This window comes from Eulemur rufifrons, chromosome 1, assembly GCF_041146395.1.
Source record: "Eulemur rufifrons isolate Redbay chromosome 1, OSU_ERuf_1, whole genome shotgun sequence".
In the NCBI taxonomy this organism is placed as follows: domain Eukaryota; kingdom Metazoa; phylum Chordata; class Mammalia; order Primates; family Lemuridae; genus Eulemur; species Eulemur rufifrons.
This window is the reverse complement of record NC_090983.1, coordinates 74,771,771-74,792,656: the sequence shown is the minus strand read 5'-3', so window position 1 is coordinate 74,792,656 and position 20,886 is coordinate 74,771,771. Positions and strand designations below refer to the sequence as shown.

Here is a 20,886-nt window from a genome sequence, read left to right as displayed (position 1 = left end):
ACACCATGAACAACTCAGGGAGATCCTGTCTCTATGAGAAATAGAAAAATTAGCTGAGTGTGGTAGTGAATGCCTATAGTCCTATCTACTAGGGAGGCTGAGACAAGAGGATTCCTTGAGCCCAGGAGTTTGAGGTTGCTGTGAGGTGAGCTATGATGCTGCCACTGTACTCTATCTAGCCTGGCAACAGAGCAAGATCCTATCTCAAATAATAATAATAATAATTTCTTTAAATATTTAATAAACAATCTTCAATGTATTTCATAAATTTGAGTTTAATTTAAAATACAGGACAATAAATTGATTCTCTTTACCATGTGTCTTCTTATAACTGTGTCTAGTACATTTGTAGTTTCTTTGACACTCAGGTTTTTTTCTTCTTTATAAAATGATAATAACATCATCGAGGGTACCTATCTCACCAAGTTGTAATGAAAGTCAAGTAAGAATGTATATAAAAACACTTTGAAAACCATTTATCTTGTTAGAGACAACATTGAGGAATACTATCATCTAACTACCTTCTGATAACATCCTCATATTCTTGAAGTCTTTATGTTTCTATTCACCAGCTTAATTTTTGTCACCATTCTAGGTGATTTCAACATCTTTGCAAATGATTCATCCTACTCCCTGGATCCTTTGACATTCCAATTCTTGGACCTCTTCATCACCAGCAATCATTTTTTTTTCTGTCACTACAATGGTAATACCCAGGCCACTGTCATTACCAGACACAACTCCTCTCCTTGTTAATGTCTAGTCCCCAATTAGGGCTCCTATCCTTCTAGCTCACTTGCTTAAATATCTGGCAGGAAGCAATGGGTCCTCCTAATGGTATCAATCCTCTAATCCATTGCTCCTATCATTTCTTTCTACCCATAACAGCACTCTCTAGACTGTACTTTCTTCTTATCCAACTCAAATTTCGTGAGTCATCATTTCAGTGACTCCCATAGAATTCCCAAACCTTTCTTATTCCTTTCTTTCTCAGAATCACCTGCCTAACAAATACAACCATATAAGAATTTTATCATCTGCCTTCTCTGTGTCTGCCAACAACTCTGTGTTGCCCACACAGCTTGGTAGACTGGAGTCACAACAAACATATGATCTCTAACCTAAAATGAGCCCACAACTCTGGCAATTCTACTACAAACCCTCTCTCTTCAATTTCGGTCAGAACTATTTCACAACTTTTAATCACACCTCTTTCACTTTAACACATTGACTGCCACACACACACACACACACACACACACAAACAGAAACTTTTCCTTGGGGCCACAGTGTTTTATTACAAAAATAGAATAAAAAACTTCAAGTGTAAAGGTAAACATAAATTAAAAAAACAAAATTTATTGACTTCTATTCATTTAATCCATGTTTTTAGAATTAAATTGTCAATATTAATTGTAACAATAAGAACATCAACAAGGAAGATTTATATATGTTTCATGTGGCCCAGGGGTCAAAACTAGAATGAGTTAAATACAACTCTCATGGCAGTTAATGTGTTAAGCTGAAAATCTTGCTTTATATTTCAGAGAAATTAACAGCCCTTAACTAAGATTATCATCATTCTCTAGTGTTTAGTTCTACAAACTCATCTGCTTCTGCTTGCCCTTCCTGCCTCAAAGAGAAGAAGAGAAGGAGGAAGAGGAGGAGGAGGAGCAGGAGGAGGAGAGGCCACCCTCTTCTCAAAGGCCAATCTATCTCATGTTCTAAAGTTTATCCTTTCTTGCTTTAACAAGTATTTTGCTCATTCAGTTTTTTGTCTCTTTCTTCTGCATCTTCAGTCTTTCCTCCTATGGCACCATACCTATCAGTTTACAAGTATAATTTATGATCTGTCATCTGAAAACAGAAACAAAATAAAATCATATCTTGATTCTGCATTTCCCTTTAGACACTACCTCATTTGTTTGATTTTTTTTAAATAGCCAAATATTTTTAAGGATTGGTTGCTTATGATGCCTCCAAATTTTCATTTACCATTGAGTCTTCAAACATTTCAATCTGACTTTTGCTGAAACTACTGCCAAGGACATCAATTCTTTCTGTGCTGCCACATCCAATGGCTCCTTATATTTTTGTTCTTTAATTTACTGTATGTGTCTATAGGATTCAACACTGTTCTTATCTTTAAAAATAAAAGTTTCTCATATATGACATCCCTCTTCCCTGGTTTTTATCTCATCTCTCTGGCTGCCACTTCTTCATCCCTTTTCCTGGTTTTTAACCCTCCACTTAACTGCTAAATTTCTTCTCTCTTTCTCCACTCCCTATTTAAATGCTCTCATCCATTTCCATGGTCTTAAATATGATTTGTATGCCACCAACTCCCAAATTTATATCTATAGCATTGCATGTTCCTCCAAACTTCAGCCATATACATCTACTCCCTTACTTTACGTCTCCATTTGGGTGTCTCAGAGGCATGTAAAATTTAACATTTTTGAAACTGTATATTTTTACTACTCATTTCTCCAATCCTGGCCCTGTAACATACCTTGCCCCTGAAACATTTTCCATCTCAATAAAAGACATTACCTCTACTCATTTGCTCAAGAAGAAAAGGAGGAGTCATCCAATCCACAGCAAATCCTGCTGATTCCAGATTCCACTTCCAGAATATATCTTAAATCTGCCCACTTCTTTCCACAGCGCTATCATCATGTGTCTGACTTACTGCAATGCCCTTCTAAGTAGTCTCTCTGCTTTCTTTGGTAATCTCTTGCAACTCATTCTTCATATATCAGCTGGAGTGATCTTTTATTTTATTTTTTTTTTATTTATTTTTTTTTTTTTGAGACAGAGTCTCACTCTGTTGCCCAGGCTAGAGTGAGTGCCGTGGCGTCAGCCTAGCTCACAGCAACCTCAAACTCCTGAGCTCAAGCGATCCTCCTGTCTCAGCCTCCCGAGTAGCTGGGACTACAGGCATGCGCCACCATGCCCGGCTAATTTTTTCTATATATATTTTTAGCTGTCCATATAATTTCTTTCTATTTTTGGTAGAGGTGGGGTCTCGCTCTTGCTCAGGCTGGTCTCGAACTCCTGAGCTCAAACGATCCGCCCACCTCGGCCTCCCAGAGTGCTAGGATTACAGGCGTGAGCCACCACGCCCGGCCTGGAGTGATCTTTTAAACATAAACCAGACCCCATAACTCCCTTCCTCAAAACTTTCCAGTGACTTAATGCTTCACTTTGAATAAAATCCAAGGACCTTATGTTGGTCTGTAAGATTTTGCATAGTTTAGAGCCTGTTTTCCTTTCTGTCCTTATTCACACTACTCTCCTCCTTGCCATAAGAGCCTTCTTTTAATTTCTTAAATACATCATAGGCTTTGTACATACTGTTCCTTCTTCATCAGCTTCTTTCATGGCTATCTCCTTTTCTTCTTGCAGGTTTCAGTTTAAATGTCACTTCCTTAGTAAGTCTGTCCTGAATCATTCTCTCTAAATAGATTCCCTCTTCCTATACTATCCTGTCACTCTTTATGTCAGCATTCTCTCTGCCTTTATAAGTAATCATTCTCATTTGGAAACTACTCATTTACTGACTATTTTCCTCTCTTCTTCATGATGCTGTAAGCTCAGTGAGGGCAGAGAATATATCCATTTTATTTGACACTTGTACAAACAAAATCTAGGACAAATCCTGTACTTAATAATTACTTGTTGAATAAATGAATATCACAGATAAAGATGAACAATATAATGAAAATGGCTGACTCTTATGCACACTTGCATTATAGAAAATTTCAGGACTATAACATCAAAGCTTTATTCAAGATTTTAAGCATTTGTCAAAATGGATGGAGGGCACTATTTTTGACAAAGAGTTGAGTACAGAACCTATTCCCTACTCTAGTGCCTCTCAAATTCTCTATGGCGAGTTTCTAATCCATGAGACTTTTTTGAAGTCAAGGTATAATAAAATTGAATTACTAAAAACATGAAATAAAAATAAAAACAAAATATAAGCCTAATTATTTTTTTATTATTTTCAATGGACACAAAATTATCAAGTTTCTACAAAACTTTCAAGAGAGTTTTTGTCTGTGTCCATACTTGACTTGTGGAAGATCAGTAACCAACAATTTGAATCCAGCACTGGTTTGAGACCCACACTCTAAATAGTTCTCGTTTCCTCCATCATCCTTCCACTTGGAATTGGTTTAAGGTAATATATCTGAAAGCCTGAACTATTCTTTGCTGGGTAGAACTATCCAACTTACCGCAGGGCATTTAGCATCTTAGCCCCAGGACACTAAGAGCCGGTGGCACCACCTTTACCAGTTATTGTCCAAACCAACACTCTGTCCACTTCCTACTCCTCCACCCCCATACCCACATCTAGCTGCTGGTGGGGTCAGTAGCACCACAATTCAGAACCATTGGGGGTGAGGGTTCTGCCAGTTGCTCAGTAGTGTTTAGAGTAGGCTCTATGGTTATAGTCTGGGGAGGGCTTGAGTCTTAGTACCTGTTCAGAAAAACTAATCGGTGGTGGTCATGAATATAAATTCAAGGGTGGGAAAAAAATCCTTCCCAAATTAAGTCTGTTATTTTTGTTTCCCACATATTCACTGGATTTTGAAAGGGGCGATAATAGGGAGAAAGAGTCAAATGTTATCTCTGGAATGTTACAGAGAAACCAATTGTGTGTTAACAATTAAGATTTATATTATTAGCTGGGCATCATAGCCTTTTATCAAAGTGCCGGATACATTATTGCTCTCACAGCTAGTTTCTCTTAACTCTTCTAACTCACTTTCTTGCACTAAAATATTTTGCCTTAATGCTTTGCCCCTCCTCCTTTCCCGCATTCTTGCCCTCCTCAGTAGGAGTCTTTTTGACCTTATTGGCATAGTGCAATGCTATGGCTGAGCATAAGTCCAAGGGGGAGGAATAAACAGCAGCAAAAACTAGGATGTAGGGAGTTTTCTTCACACCTTGGGTACTTAAGAAGAGGAGAATATTCACAAAAGATATGTTGATCATTTCCTCCTTCTTTTGACTTACCAGGTTACCAAGTTTATTCCCCATGCATTGTGCCTTCCAGAATTCACATATAAGAAATTCATTACTTGTGCCACTTCAAGAATGACCATGTTACCTGAACACAGAGATTTTTATAGTAGCTAGAATGTGCAGAAATACTTCTAAATCCTTCATCTAAGGAGGACTTAATGTCCTTTATACTCCAAAGGTTTCTAGTAATTTTCCTACAGATGAAGGAAAAGAGATTTCAGATGTCTTGCTTGACAAGATAACACACTGCTGGTGTGTTCAAAGGCAAGTTCACTTCTGGTCCATTTCAATTCTAGCCCTACTTCAGAGTTGAAGATTTAAACTTCATCCATATCTTTTTGAGCCACCTGAATTTGTAACACAAAAAGAAAGCATCTTTTATTCTGTAAGCAGTCTGTGTTACTCATTTTCTTGTCTCCTCATCCAGCCAAAACATACTTGAATCTCTAGATTGAACTGGCTTCTCAAGATTCTTCCAACTGGGAATAACATGCAGTTCAATTGAACATGATTAGACTCAGGACTTGAAATTCTAGCATTGGAGTGGCTACAAGGCTAGGTCTTGGCTTTGGGAAGATGTTTATCTTATAATGTCGAATGCTCTGGCAGATTAGAATTCTTTTCATGTTTCCTTTTCCTTTCTTCTCCTTCTTCATTTTCCTTCCCAAACCCATGTTGTATAGTTTGCACTGTTAGGAAAGTGTTGAATTTGTGGATTAAAAAAAATATTTCTAGAAAATAGGGAGGAAAGAGGGGCAGTAGAGTTAGCTGCAGCTACCTCTACCCATTTTTTAAAACTTTGGATTTCCAGTTGGAATTAGTCACATACTCCCTCTTTAGGTTAAATTATTTTTGAATTTTTAAAAAACTCAGAAAGTAGGGTGAACATAGATTTAGAAACAGAATAGATAGCTACTGTTAACAGATGTTAATAACTTTAACCATGGGGTTGTTTTAACTCTTTGCTAGAAAAGAATGGTCCAGTGAAGACTTTGACTTGTTGCTCCTTTTTAATACTACAGAAAAATAATTTTCATGTTCTCTTTTTCTTTTACTGGCAAATTTGGGTAGTAAGATAAGGAATACATTTTCAAGTTTCAGTCCTATTGAATAACACATTACTCGTTATTCCAGTTATTCCACTTGCTCTGGTTTCACAATTCAAGAAATATGGAAGTGATGCAAAAAAAAAAGACAACAGTGGGGTGTGATGCAGGGTATAACCAACAGCAAATTCCTGAATGAACCAATTTAGTGTACTAAATTAAAATACACTCTTCCATTCCAGAACTGTTAGTGGCAACTCTTAATTCAAGCAGAGAATGGAAGGCTTATACACATTCCCCTTACCAACTCATAAAGACAGGAGAACTACATACCGACATCATTCAGACACATTTAATACCAACTCCGAACTTTAACTGTTGCACAGTATCAGTCAAATTCTGAGCACCACGACTTGAGAACTGGAAATCTTGGAAAGAGTTTAAAGAGCCACAGTGATTATCAATAACCCCTACAAGTTGTAGAAATGGGCAGATAATTACAGGATGAATTTAACAGACAGAAACACAGAGTACTTTAGAGGAAGGGAAAAATAAAACGCTATAAATACAAGTGAGAGGGCTTTGTGGAAAAATGTGGGAATTAGTAAACCACACGAACCAGTCATATAGTACAGTTCTTTTAGTATTTTTATTATTGAAAACTCCAAAATTTGTGGAGTACATGTAAGGATATTTTATTTAAGAAAAAGGCAGTCATCCCCTTAGTCGTTCATACAATTATTTATTAAGCATTTATGTGCTAGACACTTTTGGTTGCTGGAATAAAATAAGGGAAAAGGTAAGATTTCTACCCTCACGAAGGTCGTTAAAGCGTGGTAAAAGACAGAGCTAGTACCTTTAATAATCTCCAGTTTGTATTTTGTAGCCAACTTTGAATAGAGCAAATACCGAGTGCTCCTTGGGGTAGGGATCCTATTTTTACATGTTGGATCCCATTCCGTGCCTAGCACAGTACCTTGTAAGCAATCAACAGGGATTAAGTGGTAAAAATAGGCCCTAGAAGAACTAAAATCTAAAAAAGTAAACACTATCTGACCATCAAATACGTCGGTCGAAATTCCCAATTTTTTCTTCGAAGAGTAATAAACAAATATTTGCTAACCTATTACGTGCAGAACAGTTTTCAACACGACGCTTTGTGTATAAAAGGGATGGTGGGCATGGATTCAAATTGCACATCGTGATGGCGTGAATATCTCAACCAGGTGGACAGCCCTTCCTCCGTGAGGTTTTCTTTTTCCTTTTCTTTCTTTCTTTTTTTTTTTTTTTAGCGGAAAGAGAAAACGCTTATGCAGAAGCTACCGCGGTGGGACGCATCGCTAAGTCTCGGGTCGCAGACATCAGCTCGCGCGTCCCGAGCTCGCTCGGGCAGCTCGGCGGGCGCGGCGGCACAGCTCCCACCCGGGGCTTCCACCGACTCGGCGCTCGGAGTCTCAGAGTGGACGAAGCGTCCCCCCAGAGGAAGGACTGGGAGCCGCAGACGCCCCTCCGAGAAGTCACTGGCCACTCGCCCCACCTCGGGGTTCTGTTCCTTTTGGGGCTTTCTCTGAGTATTCGGGCAGGCGCTCCAGAGCTGCCAGTGGGCGCGATTTGGAAACCAGGCGTGCCGGGTCTCTGACTGCGTCCCCTCACACAGCCACAGCCACAACTCAGGGACTTTGAGGCGCCCGCGCCCCTTTGTCGCGGGATCTCCCGACCAAGCAGGCCGGACGCCCAGGCCTCGCGGTATCCAGCCTCCGTCCGCCCCGCCTCCTCGCCCTCCAGTCAGCCCCGCCCTCACTCTCACCCCTCCCCCGCTCCCGCCTCGCTTCCCCGGCAATCTCCTCGCGCTCCCGGCCCGGCACGCGCGCTGCGCCCGGCCGCCGCCGCCGTCGCCGCCGCCGCCGCCGCCTCAGCCGAGCGTTCCTCCGCTGCGCCGGGCTTCCAGCTCGGGCCGGAACCGGAAGTCTGGGGGGCGGGGCCCGGCGGAGGCCAGGAGACCGAAAACGCGGCCGAGCCCGGAGCCCGGAGCCGGAGCCAGAGCCTGGACCAGAACTTGGCCGCCGCCTGCACCGCCGCCGCCCGCCGCCCGCCTCCCTTTCCCAGAGCTGCCGTCGCCGCCTCGGCCACCACCTCCGCCAGCTCGGCCGCCAGTGGTCCGCGGACTTTGGGTGTCCGGGTTGAAGGTCGGTCCGGACGTCGGACCCAGCTCGGTTCTCGGACTGTCTGGGCGGCAGCGGGCGCCGCCGCCGCCGCCGCCGCCGCCTCCTCGTCGCCTCAGCCTGGCGTTTTGTTCCGAGAGACCCGAGAGGCGAGCAGAACTGACAGTGATTTTGACAGTGATTTAAACCTGCTTTTGTTGTTGTTGGCTTTTCGTTGTTTGGTTTTGTGTGTTGTGCGTGTGTGTGGCGGTTTTTCCCCCGTGGTGCATTTTATTTTTTATTGTTGTGCTCTTTTTTTCTTCCCTTTTTTTTTTTTTTTTTTTAACCTCGTGAACGTTTTTTTGGTCGGGTCTTCCGAATATGTTTTATGACGGTTGATTTTACACCAGGAGATTTGTCTCCGAGGAAGACCTAGGGAACTGGATATCTAGCGAGAACTTCCTTCGGATTCCCCGGCGCCTCGGGAAAATGGGAGCTGCTGCAAAGTTGGCGTTTGCCGTCTTTCTTATCTCTTGTTCTTCAGGTAGGTGCAGGGCGCTCGGCGCGGTGGGGCTGCTGCTGCGGCCGCGGCCGCGGCCGCCGCTGCCGCTGCCGGGGGCCACGGTTGTTGTCGGGTCTGTGAGCTCCAGTGGAACCTGGAGAGGTTGCCCCATACCCCGAGACCCTCGGCTGCCACCCCCCGTGTCTGATTGTGATCTGGAAACCTCCATGAATGTTTCTCCTTTCGAGTTGGGTTGGCGAGCTGGTAAGAGTGAGTGCTGTGTTGTGGAAGTGAGAAAGTCATGGTTTGTGGCCATAACACTGGATGACAGCGCTGGCTGGGTTGCAATTAAGCCACAAATACCACAAGTGACAATTTATGCAAAGGTTGAACACTGAAAGGAGTATTCCGAAATGTCATTTAGTGTGGGCTCCTCCAAAACAAGGGTTGCTTTTGTCGTCTTTTAATTAGTGCTTCACCGGTGAATAAATATCACGACATAGATCAAGTCGGTTGCTACTTAATTTTGACTGTGAGAAGCAATGCATCCTATCATCAATTCAATCTGGTCTCCCTTCACGTTTTCTTCAACTTCAGTGTCCAACAGTGTTAAAAATAGTTGTTGTTAGAGTATTAACTATAACCCAGTGCAGAAGAGGTATGCCGCTTGTGTGTTGGTAATGTGCTGGCTTTCAACCACCATTTGTGTTTCGGGCATAGATTTTGCTTACCTGCGGAATACTTATTTTAAACGCTTTGTATTGAAGCATTGTTTTCGGTTTAGAACTGCCCATGTGAAATTGTTCTTACTGTTAAATATGGTATACTCATAGGTTTTGGCCCAGGGTTGGAGGAATAATCTGGCCATTTTATATTTGAAATTTTTGATTCTGTGAGGACGTTCTGTGGTTGCAACCAGTGGTTGGAAAAACTAGTCTTTTGTATTTGAAATTTTATAAATAAATACTGCATCTAGCTCAAAGGTGTGCGAATATACATAACAGGAGAGTTATTTCCATAGATGAAAGAATTTAAAAGTCGCAATGGATCTATTTATCATAAAATTTAATATTCAGTTACGAGGTTGTGACATAGAATTATAGGGGGGAAAAGCGAATTGACAGGTTTCATGGCCATGTCTTTATCTTGTTTTTGCTGCAAGGAAATTAGAGGGTGGTAGTTGTCTTTGTGTACCTTTGTGTGATGTGCGTGTGTGTGTATGTGTCTGTGTGTGTTTGTGTCCGTTTTCCCCACCCCCCTTTTTAATAGAATCTTTTGTAATGTATAGAATTTTGCTGAATGGTACATTTCCTTGTGGTTAATAAATGGATAAAGTCTAGTCTTATGTCTGTAGTGGTATTGATCAGTTCCGGGTGGGCTGAATGTGTTGTGAAATGGCGATCATTGCCAGAGATTAACCAAAAGAATCATGTCTGTTTAAATGGAAGAAGGAACATGCTTAAGGCAGGCTGACAGTTCTTTTTGTGCAGGGTTTGGAGAGGAAGCTAAACAATGGTGTGTCTGAAATGAATGAAGGCCTTGATAACATTAAACCTCTTGCTTTTGTGACATGACTTAACCATGTAGTTTTTATCTTTCCAGTAGTACTCTCTTTCTCTGCCCCTATATGTTCTGGCTGGTGAACTCCTCTTGTTTAAATCCCTTGTTCTGATCTCCTGCCCTTGAGGAGGGGCATCATGGCCACTGACCAAGGAATTGTGGACATTATTCCCTTCCAACTCACCTGAGTCATATTAATTGGTGAAGGAGGTTATTCTTGAGCGATCTCAAGGTATTACTTCTGGAAAAGCAGTCTGTCGCTACAGATCTTACAGCTTCCTCTGCTTGGTTTGGTAGTAAAAAGAACTAAGCATTAGTTTCTGTGGGATTATTTTCATTGGGCCAGGAAATTAATAGCTAATATTTTGAAATAAAGTAATTTTGTTGCTATAGAGCATATAGATATTCCACTTCTATTAAACTAATATTAAGTATTGTTGTATAGGCTTTTTTAGTTGAGCTAAAATATGTGATTCTATTGAAGATAATTGAAGTAATCTTAAAGGCCTTAATCCATATTTATACATGAAGATTTTTAGTACTTAAAATGTCTGATTTTTTAAAGGGCTTTTGTTATGAATCAAATGCACTCTAAAAAGGGTTATTGTGTTTCTCCAACTAATTGATTTTTCTATGTAATATGAAATCTGGCATGCTGAAAGCATTAGGTTGGCTATTTTTATGAGAATTTTAAAATTTCTCAAGTTGTCAGTTTTGTTTCTGGATATTGGATTTTGTTTTTTATTTAAACCAAATTGGAAACAGTAGTAAAGAACAGTTTTATTCCAGGTATTTAGGATGGATGTTTACTGTTTCCTTTACTATTTTGTGGACTTTGATTTTTCAATTTCCATCCCATGGTATGTATTCTGGAGACTGATTACATAGACTATTCCTGTAGGATATGACCAAGTGTATAATTTCCTCCTGCATTTCATTCCAGGGAATCATTTTGAGTTTTGCCCTTACCCTGGAATCCCTTCAGTTCCCTCTGATTTTGAATCTTTTCATTCCTCTTATCCCTCCTCAGATTCTGTTTCAAAACACAGATCTTCACAGGTTTTTCTTTTTCAAGCATGGTGGTTAATTTGTATCTTTTCCCAAATTTGTTAAAGTGTGAGGATGAGTGTAATACTTGCCCTGGTACTCAAGTTTATCCTACCTAGAATGATGCAGCTGTTGTGGTAGTTGAGTTGCACTGAAGTAAATTGAGAATTCCTTTGGATTCTGTGGGACCTATAGCAGTATTATCAATATATCTGATGAAATAAGAAATGGCTAAAACTATTTTCATAATAATACCAAGATGTTATTTGCCTTTTTCATTCTTACTATCTCTCAAGGGTACAGTGAATTTTCCAAGCCTATGTGATGTATGATATCTTAACAAATTCAGTGTATTAGCACATATGAGAAATAGCTGGACATTAAAGAGATTCGTAAAATTGTAAAAAAAAATAAAGTAATTATGTTGCATTTCCTTTAGTTCAGCTAGGGAGGTGTGTGTGTGTGTGTGTGTGTGTGTGTGTATGAGAGAGAGAGAATGAGAATTTGTGGTTGGAGGGGGAGTTGGCAGTACAGAGAATCTTCTGGGACTCTTCTGAATTTTGGCTAACAAGTGGTAGTATTAAATACTTTGTTTTCTAAAAGGCAGAATCTCTTAAATGTTATCTGTGATCCAATTCAAACACAATATATTGAAACATGCAGAGAAGAAGAGAAATAAAATCACCCTCTCCCCCCATTCATTTTGAATTTTTTTCTATTTGTGATCTAAGTCAGTAGTTCTTAAGCTGGGATGATTTTTGCCTCCTCCCAACCCCCCACCAAAGGGATATTTGGAGACATTTTTGGAGATAGTGGAGAGGGGCAGGTGTGCTACTGGCATCTAGTGGGTAGAGGGCAGGGATGCTGCTAATCATCCTTCAGTGCACAGGACGGCTTTCCACAACAAAGACTTATCTGGCTCAAAATGTCAATAGTGTTGAGGTTGAGAAACTGTTCTAAACTTTTAATTTTTAGAGCATTTGTATATTAGTAAAGGGGCTCTGCTTCCCCTCCCCCAAAGTGAGTAATATAAATTTTATGAGTACATGGTATTGATGATCTCCAGTTGACCTTGTATTGAAATTTTTCATTTTTTCATTATTTTTTAAAAGTAGAACATGGTTAAGTTAGAGAAACTGACTATAGGTGTGCACATTCTTTCATCCTATTATACTTTAATAAAAATATTTTGTTGACTATTATGAATAAATTCTCTAATCACTTGTTTTTATAGAGTGCTCATGAAGACTTCATGTTCATGGCTATGATGAATGATTGGTCAAGGTATCAAGTTTATTTGCTTTAGATTGAGTTTCTTTTTTGCCATAATTATGTTCTTTAAGGATATTTCTTCTTACCCTTATTGAAATCACTGTGCTGCATGGTGGCAGTGTGTGTGTGTGTGTTTAACATCTTGCCCGAAAATTTTCTAAGTATCATATGGAAGAAATATGTTCGCTATTATATGTTCCCTGAATGGATTCAAGGTAGAAATTCAATTTCTTTTTAAAGTATATTTCTTTTGTCTGGCTAACTTTAGTTTCAAGAAACTTTAAAAGTGATTTCTTAATTGCATAATTTTCTTGAGAATCATTAGCTGGGTTTTGGTTACCGTTTGACTCATTTAGAATATAGTAAGTAATATTTTAAGATCTTGCAGACCCTTGCCTTTTTTAAGGTTAAATCTTGACTGTAATTAATAAGTGTTTACCTTGTTTTGAACTCTGGTTTTAAGGAAGTTAACCCAGCCAGCCAAGATAAGAATTACAGTGAAACTCTTAACAAATTAAGTTGCACTACACCATTAAGAGGAAAATTCTGAAGTTGCTCCCACAAAAAGTAGGCAAATAAATTTCATACCGTCTCTGTAACACACCTCTCATGCTCTCCTCTCTGGTATTACTGACATTTCACCTTTTGGGTTCATCAGGCTCACTGTTTGTAAGAAGTGAAGCATAAATAAACCAAATGAGATTTTAATCTCTAAATTGTTCATTTAGATTCTAAGACTTTATTTGTTGCATTTTTACTTTTGTAAATACTATTCTTACTTTCTCGTCTTTGATGTTCCATAAATATGTGATTTAAATTTGTCCTTTCACACTCTCTTATGTTGCCACTTGTCATAGTGTCTCTCAGATCATAGGTAAGATTAGTTAGCAATGTTAGATACTAGGGTTACTGGTATGCCTTCACTTTTTGCTCTCTGTTCTATAACTCATCATTTCTTTCATTCCCTTTCATTATAGTTCCCTTTCCACTTTCCTCCCTTCTTTCTCTACACACTTTTCTTCCTCTGTCCCTTTTGTATTTCTCTATACTGTAGGCTGATTGCTTGGGAAAACTCAGTTGTTGCTTAGCATCAAGGGTGGCTCAGGAGGGCTCACCCATGGTTTAAGTGAAAATGGATTGAATTTAGAATACTTGAGAATTGACCAGATAGTCTTTTCTACTGTTCTTTCATTTGCTGGTTTCTGGACTACCACACACACGCTTGGGAGTATTGTTAGTGTCTTGGAATCAAATGGCTTGAACTTTATTTAGATTGCCTTTTTTTTTTTTTTAATGTTAAGATTTTCCTTAATTCTTTGTTGTTTGCAAAAAGGCTCTCCTTTATTATTATTCATTCATCATTCAAAATCTGACCAGACCTGAGAGCATATTTACTGCCACTGATAGGACCACATTAGACTTCCTCTGTGGTAGATTTAATTCTGTTAGGTCATAACAGTCATGTCTAGACAGAACATTGATTTCAAATTGACTATTGAACATGAAAGTTCCAGGAATAGTGTATAGAGGAAGGGGAAGGAAAGTCAAGAAGGTAAGAAAACTACTATAGATATCGATTGATTTTCAGTTATTTTCCATCTAGATTTCTGTTAGTCAATTTCATATACACAGGGCATCTAGTGGTCAGGTTTTGTTTAATAAAGGGACTTAAAGGAAATATGTTGTTGTCTCTAAGGTTGGATTTCTCGAACTGTTAGAATGTGGGCCTAAGGGGAAAAACTTGGGAGGTTCATATGGTTGGTGACCAAGAATGTGGTCATGGTGATTAGTAGACTGGGGTTCTGGTGCCAGTGCTGCCACTATCTAGCTCATCTATCATTTTCTTTTACCTGATTATTATAGTACCTTTCTAGCTAAGACTAGCTAGTTGTCTGTGACTACTTTCTCTTCTTTTCAGCCTATTCATATAGCTGCCAGAGTGACCTCATTAAAAATAAATCTGAATATATTACTCTTGATTAAAACCTTTCACTGTGAGTCTTTAGCATGGAATCTAACGTCTTAGAATGGCATACAAGGTCCTTAATTATTTGGTTCCTGCCTGTTTTCTCTAACCTCTTAAGAGTTAGAGAGGTTAAGAGTATAGACTCTGGAATTAGACTTTCTTGTTTTAAATTGTGGTTTCACAACTCAACCTTGGTCAAGTCATGTCATCTTTGTGTGCCTCAGTTTTCTCATCTACAAAGTGGGATATTAATGGTGCCTACCTCAGAGAATGAAGATTAAACAGCACATAAATGCTAGGTATTCTGCTGCAGCTCCTCCATAGCATGAGTGCTATTATATATTCCAGCCATACGAACTTGGCTTGCAGTTTCCTGAATGTGTCATCCTTTATTATATATCCGTATGGTGCCTTTGTACATTATTTCTTCTTCCTTTACCTGGTTAACTCCTTGTTGGTTTTAAGACTGAGAAGTGTCACCTCTTTAGAAATATTTTCTATGCCATCCAACCCAGATTGAGTAGTTGCTTTCTGTTCATCTAACACCTTGTAAAAACCTTGATTTCGGTAATTATTGCAGAGGTTTACTTGCCTATTTCCACTGTTGACTGTGCAAATGTTTACTTTCCTGTTTCCATTATTTGGAGACATCTTCCCTTTATCTATAGACTCATTCCTAGAACCTGGCACACAATAGGTGCTCAGTGAATGTTCACTGAATGAATGAAATGAAATTATTTCACTTCTCTGGGCCAGAGTTTTCCTCTTAGGTCTTAAAGTGATGAACTTGGATTAGATGATTTCTGAATTTTTTTCCCTACTCTAAAAACTTTATGATTCTATAATTTTAAGATTAGAGTTCAATAAAGACATTTTATTAAGAAAAAATGATTTTGCTGGCTGTTTGGATATCTGTAAGTTCTGTTCTTCAAATTTTTTTTAAAAATTAAAATATAATTTGAATTCTATAGATTTAGAAGGCATTTTACATATCTCCAAGTTCCATGGCTTTCATACTTTTTTGATCATAACTCACAATAAGATTTACACATTCCATCGTGACTTAGTTCTCATGTAGTAGTAGTATGTGTATGTATCAGAAATAAAAGTTTCACAAACTACTCTGTGTACACTCATTTATTTTTATGTTCTATTTCACTTAAAAAATGTTGATTATGACCCATTGATTGATTCAGTGACCAACTATTGGATTGTAAATGCCTTAAAAACACTGGTCTAGTTCAACGATACCCTATTCTCTCTACCAAATACTCTGAGTGGAGAAGGAAACTAAAAGTGCACTGAAAAATATGGTAATTAGTTAATCTACAATAGAGAGTGCATGACTAGGTACCGAATGTAAGGAAAACTCATCCCAAGGGAGACCATGAATCTGCACTAACTAAGCTCTTCTCTTTTTTGGATTAGTTGGATAAATTAAATACACATGAAGATCCTGAAACAAAATTCGATTTTAATTTTGGGGAGTTCAGAAATTTTAATTTAGGAATGACTTGCTGGAGGAGAGATCCTAATACTAGGGAAAAAAAAATCTTAGCAGGAGGTTAAAAAATATATTAATACTCATCTTACCATGAATGAAAGGCACAAAATAGCATCAGGAACACAAAGGACATTTGGAAATAAACTTGACCGTGGATGGAAGAAAAGTTGGATTGGAGAAATTTTGATTAAATCCAAGGAAGAGATTTGTGTGATGAAGAAGTGTTCATAATTGCTTGAAGAAGGACAATCTCAGTTTGAGGGGGTTAAATCCAGATGAAAAGTAATTATTAATAAAACTGAGAAGAGGTAGGAGTGAATGATACAGATCCTAATGTGTGTCCCAAATACATTTATATAAAATATGAGACAGAAAAGCAACTTGAAGATTAAGGTGGAATGGTAGCACTACTAAATAAAATTGATAAAAGAAGTAATGAGCCAGAAGAAAATAGAAAGTGCTTTCATAACTAAAGTTTACAGATAGTATGGATTTAAATGATAAGCATGAATGAAAATACAGACATGGATTTAGAAAAATAAAAGAGTACATAAAAAACATTAGAGCATGTAATATTCTCTTACAGGGGCCAACATTGTATGGTGGATATATCTCCATTGTGATGTCTAGTGAAAGAATTCTAAGCATTAGTGGCTCAGTATGTTGTTTGTGTTTAAATAATGGTCAGATTTCAATAATTACAGTGATTACTCATACTGGTCATCCAGATTGTATTCTTGGGAATCTATGTGAGGCATTTTCCTTACAGTAAGTTATACTATTCTAAAGAAGTAAATTTAGATACTTTTTTGAATTTGGTATATGCTATTCATGCCTGAAGCCTAAAGCTTTCAATAACCATTCTTTTGGACAAGATAGATACAGTTTTTCTTTTTTTGGCTGGCTGTAGTCACACTGGGAATCCCTTTATTCCCTAATGTTGCTGAAGAAAATAAATGTAAAGCAAGAAGATAGTTACTAGATTAGAAGGACTGGCTATACGTGTGGGGAGGGGTTGCCTTTTAAAAGATTTTTTAAAACTAATCAAGTCTTTACGTAGTATAATAAAAATAAGTATCTATTTACAAAGCTCGGAGGGAGAATTTATCCTATTTTTGATTGTTAACTTTAAAATTTATATTTTATGCAAATGAGACCATTATTAGGAAAGAGTTGTTCTTAACATCTTTATGACTATATATGATAAATCAAGCTTGTTCTAGGGCATTATTTCAAGAAAGGAGGGCATGGGCAAGTTATGAGATCTTGGCAAGTGTCTAAAACTCTGAGATTAATTGTTTAAGTTTGTAAACCAAGATGTTATTAAATGAAATGATATGCCATGTAACACAGTAGCTGGGCCAGAGTAGATCTTACATACACATGTTAGTTTTTGATCTATCTGTAAGTCTCATTTAAAAGGATGTAGTATGTAAAACATTAAAAAATATACATTCAGTTCTTGGGATATTTTTAAATTTGCAGATAAATAAATTACTTATCAGTTAATGTGAAATAATATTTTGACTAAATGATCCAGCCAAAGAAAATATCATTAAAGAGTTCCAGATAGGTGCCAGGAAATATCTAGAACATTCAGATATCATGATTATTTACAAAGAGTTCTTTAAGGTTGCATTGTTCTAGCATGCACTAAAAAGAAACATTGGAGTAAATCTTTATCTCTATTTGTTGGAATTTAAAATATTTTTCTTGGACAACCTCACTTAAACTTTAAGTGTTCTAAAATATTTTATGTAGAATTAAAATTTTGAAAAATCTCAAGTCTGTTTTTCTGTACCAGCTACTTTAAGCTTTGAAAACACAGCCGTTCAAGCTTTGATACCAATATTTTGAATGCGGTATAAATATTTTGGACTAAAACTTAAGGGTCATTCAAATTTCCACTTTCCTCTTTGACCTTTGACAACCATTACAACCTCGCTTTACTCATCCGTAAATTAAAGAGGATGAAATAGGTATTCATTCATTTAACAAATCGATATTGAACTACATGCTAGGCACTATGCTAAGTGCTTGGGACACAGCAGTGTACGAGACAGATGCGATTATGCTTTCTGGAACATACAGTCGTAAGTAGTTAAATGAATAAAATAATTACAAATTGTCATATGTGCTCTGACAGAAATTGAGTGCTGAGAGGATCACTGGCTCACATCACATATCACAATCTCTATTTTATTTTATTTATTCACCTATTTATTGTTCGTCTTTTCCACCTCTTAAGTGTAAGTTCTATGAGGGGAGGTATCTCACTTGTTCATCACAGTACCCATAGGGCATGGCTCAATTTTTGGCACAGAGCAGAAGCTCAGTAAGTATCTAGTCATTAAATATGAAATGTCTGATTCTGAATCGAAAGAGTAGTTTATTACATCTCAAACAAGAAGCAGTACAATTGAAGTATGTGCCTAAACTGTCGACACAGTTTTGCCATCTTAACGGTAGCTTGTTTATGCCAGCAGTGAAAAAGCCTGCAGAACTTGGTGAGAATTGAATATTTTTCCTTGCACGAAGTGGTCCAAAGCCTGGAAGAAGTGGTAGTCAGTTGGTGCAAGGTCTGGTGAATATGGTGGATGACAGAGAGTTTCCAAGTCTAGCCTTTGTAGTTTGAGCAGCATTGTTTGTGCAACATGTGGTTCAGAGTAGTCTTGCAAGAGGATTAGCCTGTCTCTGTTGACCAATTACAGCTGCTTAATCACAAGTATCCGTATCATTTCTTCCAATTAGTTGCAGTAGACATCTGCTGTAATCGATTGACCAGGTTTCATAATGCTGTAGTGGGTAATACCAGTGCTAGACCACCAGACAGACACTGTTAGCCTTTTTGGATGAATATTTGGTTTTGTACTGTGTTTGGGTGGTTCACCTTTATCCAACCATTGTGCTGAACACTTGTGGTTGTCAAAAAGAATCTGTTTTTCATCACACGTAACGATTATGATATAGAAATGGTTCACCTTTATGTCTTGATGGCAAAGAAAGGCAAGCTTCCAGATGATTTCTCTTCTGACGCTCATTAAATTCATGAGGAACGCATTTATCCAGCCTCTTTAACTTGCCAGTTTGTCTTAAATGGTCCGATACTATTGGAATAGTAACATCAATCCATGCTGCTAATTCACTTGCAGGTTGAGATGGATTCGCTTCCACTACAGTGTTCAGTTCACCTTGGTCTCAGGTTGCCCACATGGCTCATTTTCAAGATTAATATCACTAGAATGGTACTTTTCAAACTATCCCCTTGTTGTGTGTTCATTAGCCACATCCTTCCAAAACACTTCATTGATATTTTGAGCTTTCTGTGCTGCATTGGTTCCAGGACAGAGCTCATATTTGAAAATAACACGAGTTTTTGTCTTATCCATGGTTTCACAAAAATTGCTCTAAAAAAAAAAAAATTTGAAAGATAATCACAAGCCAAACCATGCATTTGAAAGAATGAGGATCTACCTTCACAATAAAAATAAATCAAGAAGTGTTAAAGTGAAATGTCAGAGATACCAACTGTCAAACTTAGTATAAGGAAATTGGACGTTTTATACTTTATAACCTAATATTTAACTGGCTGCCTGAAGAAATGAATGCAGGGATGGGACTGGAGAGCTGGGGACAAGATCTTGCAGGTCTTTAATAGTGGAAGGAGTTAGAATAAAATGCACAGGGCAGTGGGAAGCAAAGAGTTTTAAGGAGGAGCTGGATCTGGGTTATGTGTTAAGATTACTTTGGCAGCTATCTGAAAAACACTGGAAGCATTTGGGAGTGAAGAGGTGAGACCAGTTAGGAGCCTACTGCATCAGTGTAGAGATACTGGATATTCTCCAAGGTCCCTCTAGCTTTGAACATTCTCTGATTGTAAAGCTTGCCTACACTTACCAGTTTTGCTCTTGTATTTTTTAGACACCCTGTTTTTTCCCCTGCCAATCATTACTTAAACCAGATAGGCTTTTTGTGCACATGAGAACTGTGAATATAATGTCTCAAACAAAACAAAAACAAACCACAGAAAGAGATTTAAAAAAAACACAGACTAGAGGTTATTGAATTTTGTGACAAATTCCTGTCTTTAGGTTTTGTTTATCTGCTAATTTATAGTCTTAGTTACATAAGCATTTCTATTTTTCTCTGAAATTTTGTCTTTACTCCTTTTTAAGTGCCTATTTTTTCATAAGATCACCACCATTTTACTGTTCCAAACTTGTAATATGCTGTGTTGTTAGTGTGGTTGAAGAGTTCGAAGTGGAAACTCAGCATATTTTGTATCTTAATTCTTAGGAATTTGATATCTTTTCAGGTTATCAAGGTCTTAAAGTAAGGCTGAAAGGATAAATAGTTAATGCTTTGGACTGTTAGTTTTATTCAGGGCTATAGCCTCTAATTCTAGGTAGTCAGTTTGAATAATTTTGTCTGGAAAGATTTCAAGCCTCAACGGATGGTGGGGGGAGGAGGTGCTTGTTGCAGAGAAATCAAGTCTTTATTAAAGGCAGAAGTTCAGCAGCAGCATCTTTGACTTGGAAAAACTGCTTTATTGCACAGAGGTAAACCAGAAGAGATGTTAAACGTTACTAAATTTAAAAATTCAGATTGCGGCTACCTCATTTCATTTGATTTCTTTCATTTTGGAAGCAGGTAAAGCTTTCTATCTTTGGTAAGCCACATTCTTTTTTTTGTTTTTTTTTTTTTGAGACAGAGTCTTGCTCTGTTGCCCGGGCTAGAGTGAGTGCCATGGGCATCAGCCTCGCTCACAGCAACCTCAAACTCCGGGGCTTAAGCGATCCTCCTGCCTCAGCCTC

General features: G+C 38.2%; 1 protein-coding gene across 3 annotated transcripts in view; it reads left to right on the top strand.

Moving 5' to 3' along the window:
• The first annotated feature begins 8,074 nt into the window (after positions 1–8,074).
• The window catches only part of ACVR2A (activin A receptor type 2A), an 88,268-nt gene continuing 75,456 nt past the window's right edge, over positions 8,075–20,886 (top strand). The window contains exons 1-2 of one of the 3 annotated variants that reach the window (XM_069458149.1): positions 8,075–8,266; positions 8,632–8,765. In XM_069458149.1, the coding sequence (XP_069314250.1) occupies positions 8,711–8,765 (55 nt within the window). In that variant the 5' untranslated portion in view covers positions 8,075–8,266; positions 8,632–8,710. Of the gene's footprint in view, positions 8,766–20,886 lie in introns of all 3 variants that reach the window. The other 2 variants (XM_069458233.1, XM_069458090.1) reach the window with 2 other exon arrangements.